Raw genomic sequence first — 11,224 nt, forward strand, 5'->3', positions numbered from 1 at the left:
TGTATGTCGTTTTCTTTACGTTTTCTGACTAAAAGCAACCAAAAAGCCATTTTAAAGTGGTTAAGCAAATAATAATAATAATAATCGGCAGGGATCCCAGACCAATACAATTAGTGTGCCTCCTCTATTTTAAAACCCATGAGCCGCCACTGGTCCTGACTAGGCGTGATGCAAAAACTAATCCGTTTCTTCCATGTCCTGAACCACTGAAATCACATTGGCCCGACCTCTATTAAATATGTTCTAATTAGCCGTGATTGTTGAGCAGCATTGTCTTGATTAAAAACGCTTCACAATTCACCAATCAATGAATCCTAAAGCTTTTCGGAGGTGTTCATCACATTGTATTATTTAAATTACACATCCATTATGAGGAAGATTGTCCAATCAAAATGATAATTTATAAGACTATTATCTAGCTCAGGGCTGGGCAGCTTTGTTCTTGGAGGGCCACTGTCCTGCAGAGTTTAGCTCCAATCCTAATCAAACACACCTGCCTGTAGCTTTCTAGTGTTCTTGAAGACCTTGATTAGGGTTGGAGCTAAACTCTGCAGGACAGTGGCCCTCCAGGAACGAAGTTGATCAGCCCTGATCTAGCGGATGATAGCTGCCACATGATCAGTCAATAAAAAGGTATTTTTCCTTGTAAAACCAACAAGCCACAAACAACATGACTGACTGAGCATTGGTTGATTGGCTCAGATGAGTCTCTCCATTGGTGGAGGCTGCACGATGTTCCACATCTCCACTCTTGAACCTTCCTTCTCCTGTCGACTGGGGCTGTAAGTGCCTCGTGTGGCCCGTCGGTTCAGCGTGATGACCAAAGCTGTGGCCACGCCGAAAAGAACCAACAACAGAACCACGGACACCAGGCTGATGGACAGCAACAGGTCAGATGACACATTCCCTGCATTCAGCTGGAGGAAAGGAAGACGGGGCGGAGTCGGCGATGAGAAGTCAGTAAAGTAATATTTTAAATATAATAAAGAGTAGATTTAATTTGATGCTTGACAGCATAATAAAGCTGTATAATCTAGATGTTAGTCAACACTAATACGCTTCACATATGCATATTGAGATTCTCTTGGCTCAGTCTATGTACGCTTGCATGCTGGAAAATATTCATAAGGTGAGCTACTCTCTATAGATTTATTGGCACAGTCATCTGCTCCCAGCGTCCCTTTCTGCCCCCTCCATCTGCCACCTCTCGACATTTTCACGACAGTCAAACTTGACGCTTAGATTAAGTTTTTACTAACAAAAGCGTTCCACCTTTTATCTTATACAAGAGTTCAATGAGAGTATTGAGTACATTTGGAACACAACATTACTAGTTATTTAGATAGTCATGCTCTGTTCATGAATGAATCAGTGGTTTTAAATAAATCAGCTGACCAATGATTCAGTGACTCAATTTAGAGCAACTTGTTTTGTTCCTGAAAACAGTGTTTTAAACCAATCGGTTGAATGAATGATTCAGTGACTCACTTTTTGTTTTGTTCCTAAATCAGTCAGTGTTTTTGAACAGATCGACTGAATGAATGATTTAATGAATCACTCATATTGTTTTGTTCCCAAAAATAAAAAAAATATACAGAATCAGATGTTTATGTGCGCACAAGAAACCATTACTTGGCATATAGGACAATGCACACTGATTCATCTATTGCGCCATCAGCCCATTTTGCTATGTGGTTTCTTGGCTGCCACAGACTTTGCATTAAATAGACCTAAGGCCTATGACATATTGCCCTAACAAAAGCCAAATTCTTTTTTACAGTACCAGTCTTTTTTTTTTATAGACCCTTGAACTTGGCAAATAGGACAATCCACACAGCCATATTATGCCGTCAGACCATTTCGTGTCATGGTTTCTCTGCTGCCACAGAGGATGTGTTAAATTGGACATTATGCCTTAATATAAGAGGTACTACCATAAGGAATGCCAAATTTTGAGCAAATAGATCTCTATTAATTCATGTGCATCCATGCTCTCATTTTATTCATAGTAAGATTGCAGTGATACGCAAAGGAAATAGGTTATATAACACTAGAAATTGTAATGTGTAAGCATGCAAAAAAAAAATCCTATGTGCATATGAATAGTTTCCCGAGGGCACAAAAAAAGTTTCTTGTGTGCATGCAAGAGTCTGTATTTTTTATTATTATTATTTATTTTAGGGGCTCTGTATGTTGTCACTTTGAGAAAATCAATGAAAAAAAAAACCTGAGAAAATAAAAATATTTACAGATGACTGTACTATATACTAAATATAAAGCTAAAAAATAATGCTGTATGACCCATTTATGTTAAATATGGTCTGAAAATCTACTGAGAGGTTTGCGTGAGTCTGGAAAAGTATGGAATTTTGAAAGAGAAAATGTGTAGGAACCCTGTCACAAGTTTTTGAATGCATCAGAATTTGGAATTCATTTAAATGTGGGACTTAATGACTCACTCGTATTGTTTTGTTTCTGAATCAATCAGCATTTTTGAACAAACCTGTTGACTAACTTATTCAATGAGTAGGCCTAAGTTGTTTTGTTTCTGAACGAATCAGTGTTTTTGAACAAATTGTTTGACCAAACAATTCATAATTCAAACAAATATATAGTCACTTGTCGCTACCTACTGGCTTAAAAATGTAACCTTCGGAAAGAATCAAATAAATTATATCAATAATAGTGATATATTTTTTATAAATATATAAGTTATTATATTTTAGTATATCATACTTATGCTATAAAAATTATTGTATATAGTGCCAAGATTCAAGAATCAGTACACGCCATCAAATGCTGCTTCTCACACACTTTATACTGTAGAGTAGATGGACTGATCTTCAGGACCAAAATTAGATCATCCAACCCAGCCCTTCCCAACACTCGGCTCCATCTGTTGAAGCAGCAGCGACAGGCAAGAAGCTCATGGCCACAGAAACTCTGAGCTGAGCTCATCACCTGCTCTGAAGGCGATGTTTTATGTGTGTGAGGGAAAGAAAGAGACAGCCAGACTTTCCAGCAGACAAACGACCCTGTCACTGCGATAAGCTTCTCCCGCTATATTTCCCCCTCGTTTCTCAGACCTGCAGCGATGCACTGCTGAGTTGCATTTCACACAGAACACCGCTGCGCCTTTCTGCTGGCCAAGCACTATTCTGTCACTCTGAAGACACAAACTTTCTCTGCAGACGTGGAGTAGAAACACAGACCCCCAGATTCCTCACACTGAGACACATTTATGCTTCAGCAGTCAAAAAACACTAGCCCTCAAGAGCTGCGATTGCTTCCCCGTTGCCTTGACTCTGCATATATGATCTATTTTTAAGTTTTTTAAATGTATTACATTAGTAATAGAACTGAAATATTTTAAATTATTTATAATCACAGGATAGTTAACCTAGATAAAGTTATCTTGCGAACCAGTTTGTGGCTAATACCTGACAACACTACAGGGACAATTAATTAAATGTGAATTGGACGTGAAATAAACGTGAAACTTTAAGTAGAAAGACTGAAATGTTTTTTTTTAAGAAACATTGGTGTTATTTTCCGCTATTTTCGTAATATTGCGCACACAGGTTTACAGCCAAGCGAACCGACCTTTTCATATCGAGAATAAGAATCGCTAAGTCTGATACATTTTAGTGAATCGGTTTCTTTGAATTGTTTAACCGGTTCAATAAAACGATTCACTAATTTATGTATGTAAGAAGGCTACCTGCGCAGGTGTGTGCGCCAGTTTATTTTGCAGCAATATGCTTACTTTGTTTTATTATGAAAAGTTTGGGAAGGACATAACCAAGTCAGAGAGCATGTGACTAGACAAAAAAATTTGTAGTACAGGATGAGTCAATAATATTATTAGTCCTTTTTCCTGAAAGAGAGGGACTAAATTTTAAATGTGTTTGTCTGTTAAAAGTACTTTTACACTAGCAAATAGATATCTTCAAAACTAACAGAGGTGAACGAAAAGCCACAAAAGTCTTATTTTGATTTAATGAGTCCTTAAGAAAACAGCAAAGCTCAGAGAGCGACACTGTAACGTGTCTTAGCATGAGATAAGATCCTCTCACCAGCATTTATCCTGTTAGATAGGATTTAAAGAGTGGAACGTGGCTATCTTTAACCTGCACACTGCTCTCAAGATGAATATAAGGACATCTTGAGGAGACAGTGGAACATCTTCAGTCACAGTAACCTTAAACTTTGTGAAATCATATATTTAACTCAATCACATAAATGTAATTTGGTTAATTTAAGTATCTGCCAAGAAAAATCTGTCTTGAAATGCATGCCTGTTTTTAGGGCCTGATTTAAGCCAAACAAAGTGCATTTCATATTTATATTTTTACACACATGAATGTAGACATCTTAAAGGGATAGTTCACCCAAAAATGAAAATTTGATGTTTATCTGCTTACCCCCAGGGCATCCAAGATGTAGGTGACTTTGTTTCTTCAGTAGAACACATATGATGATTTTTAACTATAACCGTTGCAGTCTATCAGTCGTATAATACATGTCAATGGTAACAAAATCTATGAGAGTAAAAAAAACATGCACCGACAAATCCAAATTAAACCCTGCGGCTCGTGACTACACACTGATGTCCTAAGACACGAAACGATCGGTTTGTGCCAGAAACCGAACAGAATTTCTATCATTTTTTACCTATAATACAACACTATGTCCAACTTCCTTGAGCGCCCACACGGCATCCGGTGCGTGAGGTGTGTACGCACTCTGGCGTAGTTTACGCAAGCGCCGGAAGTGATCTCTCGCGCATATACGTCACTCATTGTTTACACAGTGCACAGTCATTGTAGATACGACGGCTAATCAAAATATGCCCTGGGGGTAAGCAGATAAACATCAAATTTTCATTTTTGGATGGACTATCCCTTTAATCATTTCCCAATAAGTTTTCAAACATATACTTTATATTTTAAATATCATTATTTTTTTAAATCATGATAATCATACAACCTTCTTAGGTTTGTACAGTTTATATAACAAGATAAAAAGTTAAACTTTAATTAACTGACATTTCAACTTCTTATGAGCTGTTTTACATCTCAAGACCACCATTACATTAATAGAAGAGAGACTATATAAATTGCATTTTAATTACTGAATAAAAAGATAATTTCGTAAAACTAGGATGGTGGATGTAGCCAAAATATGTGGTTAATGAACTCCACTAGTAATAATAGTATCTAATTCCATCAGGTGTGAACTGTAAACCAAATCGATGTGATTCCCCTGCAATCACCAGTGTATCCAATGTACCCTTAACTCTGAGTAAAGCTGTCAAAGCAACTGATATACTGTAAGTTGCATCTGGAAAAAATCTCCAACTTGTTTCAAACTTGCACAGTACACACTTTTGCGTGCTGAGTCAACACACCTGCCATAGGTTTTACAGTGCCGCTGTATCTTTGATGTGTCTGCTGCCCCTAGTTCAGTGGCTCTGTCTATCAAAATCTGTGGCAACATTCTTCAAAACCTGCATGATGTGCCACTGGCACAGTCTCTGGATGTGTAATGACAGTAGAGAGACAGCTAAACAAAACCGACAAAGAACAAACAACAGAATGATGATGGATGTGATGGAGAGAAATGCTTTATTTGAAGACAGTCATCTAAAGATAGAATGTGAGAGACAATGTACACAATCTGGTCATGAACGCTAACAGAGATCAACAGACAGATGAACACATAACACTATAAACTACTGAAATGTTGAGTGTGACATATTGATGGTTTAAAATATATCGAAAGAATTACAGAAGAGTAATTAAAAATGATTTTAAGATACAAAAGAGTGATGAGTTCAATAGTGGGATATTGCTGAGTATAAATCAGTTCTGAAAATGGAAAGGAAAATTATGAATTTAAATACCATAGAACTGACAGATGAAATGAAACCTTAAATGTTATTCTTCCCTAAACAGAAATAAACTAAGTGTATTCTATGCTCATAAGCCATTTTTAGGTTGTATTCCTTTAAATGCATGATAATTCTCAAAGTATTCTCAAAATTATTTCCCCTGAAATCAGTCTACGATTCTCACTTGGACTGCATAAAGTACAGTAAAAAAAAGATCCTTTGTATTAGACACAGTCTTGTTTATGAAACCGTGTCATCTTAAGGCACTAAGCGGTTTCACTGATATGTCGTCTGGCCTGATCCAGAAAATAATGGAGCCCTTGCACATGTAGTTTTTCCTAAACTAACAAATACTACTGTGGTTAACAAATTCATGTTTACAAATACATTTACTTGATAAATACTTGAATTTAATTTAAATATATATTCATTTCAATTATCTACAGACCTTATATACCAGTTGTGAAGCAACATTTTGAGTCTGTATACCATTCCAGCTTATTAAACCTGTGTAGAAAACAATTACACTAGCCATTTTCCTAGCCTCCACCAAAGACCTGTTTACTCATTGTCACCCCAGTCTACCTCTGGTTCATCGTCTAAGCGAAGAATGAGGTAGGAGAGAAACTGGAAGAGGTTTTGCCAAAACAAAGCGGCCATGTAAAAGTAAATGTCGCTTACGTCGACTTCGCAGGTCTCGCCGGCGAAGGTCATTTCACAGACACACTGGAACTTGTTGACCATGTTCTGGCAGTAGCCGCCATTCAAGCAAGGGTTGGATCTACATTCATCAAGATCTAGTTCGCACCTAAGTGACAAATGTATAGCGAAAACAAACCTTATTATTACTAACTTAAATATTACGGTTATTAGTGTTATTGATATTTGGTTCTGAATACGAATATTACATGCATTCTAAAACTGGTTAACTATTACTGGCATTATTACTACCCTGAAATTCATTAACATGTACATATGAGATGATGTGAACAAAGAAAGGCGAGGAATAATCACCAGTGACCCGAAAACCCAGGGAGGCAGTCACACATCATGTTGGAGTCAGAACAGTTCCCCCCATTGAAACAAGTGTAGTTCTGCTGTTCATCACCACAGATGGACACCGGGAGATTGGGCGGTCTGGGGATGGGGAGAATGAGGGAAAAGAAAGAAACATAACAAATGATGAAGAATCCATCCTCTCCTCTTGAGAGCCATGTAAGGGGCTCTACATACTACACACCCCCCCACTGCTTTGTCCCGCACAAAAGACGATTAGCCCACTATTAGAATAATGACATTAGCATGTGAATGAACCACTGACCACAAGACAAAAAGAAAACAATAAACCATCGCATTATATCGGGATTAACATACAGCTAATATAAAGACTCCCCTATTGTTATTCTGTGTGGACAAATACTGTATATGATATGACAAATACAGAGTTTTAAGAAAGGAACTATTACTTATTGTGATTTTCTTTTACTTTACAGAGACATGTGAAATAAAGGATTATAGGAGAAGAAAGAAAGAAAGAAAGAAAGTAGGAAGTAAGAAAAAGGAAAGAAAGCTATGGAGAGAAAATAAAGGATAGCAAATGGAAGAAGGAAAGAAAGAAAGAAAGAAAGAAAGAAAAATTGAGAGAGGAAAAGATAGGGAGGAATAAAAAGGAAAGAATTGAAATAAAAATATGGAAAGAAAAAGAAAGAAAGAGAAAGCAATGAAGGAAGTAGGAAGTAAGAAAAAGGAAAGAAAGATATGAAGAGAAAATAAAGAATAGCAAGGGAAGAAGGAAGGAAGAAAGAAAGTAGGAAGTAAGAAAAAGGAAAAAGATATGAAGAGAAAGTAAAGGATAACAAGGAAGGAAGAAAGCAAGCAGGAAGAAAAAGGAAAGAAAGAAACATATGGAGAGAAAGTAAAGTATAGCAAGGGAGAAAGAAAGAGAAGGAAGGAGGAAAAAGGAAAGAAAGATATGGAGAGAAAGTAAAGGACAGCCAGAAAGAAAGAAAAAAATTGAGAGAAAGGAAAAGATAGGAAGGAATAAAAAGGAAAGAAATTGAAATAAAAATATGGAAAGAAAGAAAGAAAAAAGAAGAATTGAGAGAAAGAGAAAAGAATAGGAAGGAAGGAAGGAAGGAAGGGCAAAGTCAAGAAGGAAGAGAGAGAAGGACAAAGGAAGGCAAGAATAAAGGTATACAGACAGAAAAGAAATGAGGAGGTATGGCAGGGAAGAAAGGATAGAGGGAAAGGAAAGCAGGAAGAAAGAAAAGATGGAGAGACAAAAACAAGGGATAGCGAGAAGGAAAGTAGTAAGAAGGGAAGGAAGAAAGAAGGCAAGAAAGAAGAGGTAGAGAGACTAAAAGGAAATGACAGTAGGAAGGAAAAGGAGGAAAGAAATTTGAAGGAAGAAAGGAAGGAAGTGAGGAAAGCAAGGATGGCAAGAAAATGGGGATCGGTAGTAAAAAAGGAAGTACAAGGAAGAAGAGGAAGAAAAAATGAAGGAAGAAATAAGGAGGAAATATAAAAAAGAGGATAAATCTAAAAACAAGTCAATAGTAAACAGCACTTACACGCTCCTGACAACTACGTACCACAGAGCCTCTTCAATCCGAGTGCTGTTGTGAGACAAAGGAAACAGGAAAGAGACAAACAAACAGCAAGCGTCATTATTTTTTTTAAACGGCAAAACTTTACACCAAAGATCTCTCTAACTCTGCAGTGGGGAAAAGATAGATCTATTATGTCTTCCGGCTGCCTGCAAGGCAGTTTCAAAGGAGTGCTATGAAGCAGTCTGGCAACAAAACATGTTTATGAGATAAATGGCTGCAGACTTGCCTTAGATGCCACCCTGAAGGCCTAACGCAACCACTGGAGGATGGGCACTCTCGACAGAGACTATTATTACCATTACTGCTTTCAAATGACGCGTATGGCAGCAGACACGTCTCTGCAGTCAAGCTAGCATAAACAACACCATAAAAGCAATTATATGATTTGCATTACCTTCATAACAAATCAGTCTCTTAGGGGTCTTGATTCATTCAGGTTGCTTTCTTTCTTTGATGGGAATCATTGTGTGAGGTTTGTGGCCTGTTTCCATGTACAAAGTCTGAATTTCTGTTTTGCATTCTCTTTCCTTTGAAAAGTGGAGTAGCTTCTTGAGCTATGGCTTTTTAACACCAGGTTGATTTCATATCTAAGGCAAGTCTCTTCTTGACTTGGTTCAATGTTTTGCAGAAGGGACAAACACCATTCCTTACAGACGTATCTGTGAATTGCCTTGGTGTAGAAGCCTTAAATCAAGTCTTTGTATGCACATAGCCTCCACAAAATCTGCTAAAGTTAGAATAAACTCTTACATTGAAGGAAGTAGTGCTTTCCTCACAAAATTCACCTCCACAATTCTAGGGTGGTTTCAGTGGTATCTTACTAGTCAGAAGAGCTCACCCTCATTTTTGGTCCCTAGATGCCTCGGGTTCCTCTTTTAGTGTAAGCCTATGAAATTTTTTCACCTGTTTAATTGCCCACCCACCAAGTCCAGGTGCTTTGACAAGCAACTGCACACTTCTTTTCAACCACATGATTTAAGGGATCACCAGGGCCATCCTTAGCTGACGCGGGGCCCGGTGAGAGGTAGGGAGCGGGGTCCCCCTCGGTCCATTCGCGATCGCGTTCGTCCGTTCGCCGCGGGGCCCCCTCAAACGCGGGGCACGGTGCGACCGCACCAGTTTCACCCCCCCTAAGGACGGCCCTGGGGATCACTCATGTTTGTATCACAACAGGTGAACGATGGAACCAGTTACAAGCCAATGTTTAATACTTAGGGATAGGACAGGATTCCATAAATCTGGCACTGGAGGGCCACTACCCTGAGTTTAGCTCCAAGTTTAATTAAAGACATCTGAGCAACCTAATGAATGCCTTCCAAATTACAGGTAGTTTGATTAGGGTTTGAGCAAAACTGCAGGCCACTGGCCTTCCAGGCCAGATTTGAGGAACCCTGAGTTAGGGGTTTGCTCAAAAACCCAAGTATCACCAGTAGTAGTAATGAACAAGTCAACTAGTCAACTGCATGTCAAAAATGAGAACAGACTCACTTGCAATATGGCCCAGTAAACCTGTCGGGGCAGAGGCAGGAATAGCTGTTGAAGCCATGCAAGCAGGTCCCACCATTAGCACACTTGTGACCGGCACATATGTCCACTTTAACCTCACAGTTGGTGCCGGTGTAGCCACTCTCACATGCGCAGCTGTATGAAAGGTCCTGCACAATGCAGTATCCGTGTTGACAGGGGTTGGAGGCGCAGGTGTTTGTATTCAGCTTGCAGCGATCACCGCCCCAGCCAGGTAGACAGAAGCACTGGAAAAGGTTGAAGTGATCGTCACAGATTCCCCCATGCAAGCAGGGGTTGGGTTCACACACCACATCACCAGCACAGCCAGTTTGGACCGGTTCCTCCGATAACTTATTGAACTTCTCTTTCTGTGTACGTGGGAATCTCACCTCGGCAGGACCATAATATGGAAGCACAATGCCACCAATTTCAATATTACTCAGACAGCCAATCAGATTCCATCCAGACTCTGGGCCAAGTCCTCCTAGAAGGATATCGACACCTTCTCGGAGGAAGTCTAGATTTCCGGTCATGGAGTCAGATATAGTAGGCTCGTCCTTTTCATCAAGAGGGACCATGATCCACTGGGAGCTGTTAGCCCAGGGACTGGCCATTAACAGCTCTACTGCATGCCACTCTCCATCGGCCACTGATCTTGGGCTGCGCAGGGTTACGGGTGACAAAGATGATGAGGAAGAAGGTCCACTTAGAAGTTCTAGCACCAGAAAGCCATCTTGAATGGATACCGTAACAAAGTCGGACTCACTCTCTGCATGTAACACTGCCGCATTGTGTTTACGTGTTCGGATACTGAAAACGATGCTGGTCAGGTGGCGGGAAATCAGCCCATTCCCATGGTATACAAGAGTGGTGTTGTCTTGAAAAGTCACATTAGAAATGCCTATGTAATATAAAGGCAGACATAGTTTACGTAACACTTTGATAATTAAGACTTAAGGGGCGGTCACACTAGACTTTGAACGTGCAAAAATTTTTCGGACTCCGCTGCGAATATGGGCGGGAGCAGGATATGACATCACGCGCCAAGGTTTCCCCCCAGTTATCACAACATGGATTCTGATGTGCTTTTTTTTTATTTTAATTTTTTATTAATGCCAAGGTACCAAATATAAAAATACAGAGAATATCAACATTCCTATTTGCTTGTACTGTGTCTTTTGCGACGGCGTCGAACGCGTCTGGAAAGGAGAAGCCT

General features: G+C 39.2%; 1 protein-coding gene across 1 annotated transcript in view; it reads right to left on the bottom strand.

The window, feature by feature from the left end:
* Positions 1-566: 566 nt before the first annotated feature.
* LOC107712228 (protein crumbs homolog 1-like) overlaps positions 567-11,224 on the bottom strand; it is a 21,191-nt gene continuing 10,533 nt past the window's right edge. The window contains exons 6-10 of the mRNA XM_016517410.1: positions 9,991-10,909; positions 8,464-8,508; positions 6,908-7,030; positions 6,575-6,701; positions 567-917 (exon numbers count right to left, since the gene is read on the bottom strand). Coding sequence (XP_016372896.1) covers positions 699-917; positions 6,575-6,701; positions 6,908-7,030; positions 8,464-8,508; positions 9,991-10,909 — 1,433 coding nt within the window. The 3' untranslated portion in view covers positions 567-698. The remainder of the gene's footprint in view (positions 918-6,574; positions 6,702-6,907; positions 7,031-8,463; positions 8,509-9,990; positions 10,910-11,224) is intronic.

The sequence above is a fragment of the Sinocyclocheilus rhinocerous genome, unplaced genomic scaffold (genome assembly GCF_001515625.1).
Source record: "Sinocyclocheilus rhinocerous isolate Xijiao unplaced genomic scaffold, SAMN03320098_v1.1 scaffold2538, whole genome shotgun sequence".
Classification (NCBI taxonomy): Eukaryota; Metazoa; Chordata; class Actinopteri; order Cypriniformes; family Cyprinidae; genus Sinocyclocheilus; species Sinocyclocheilus rhinocerous.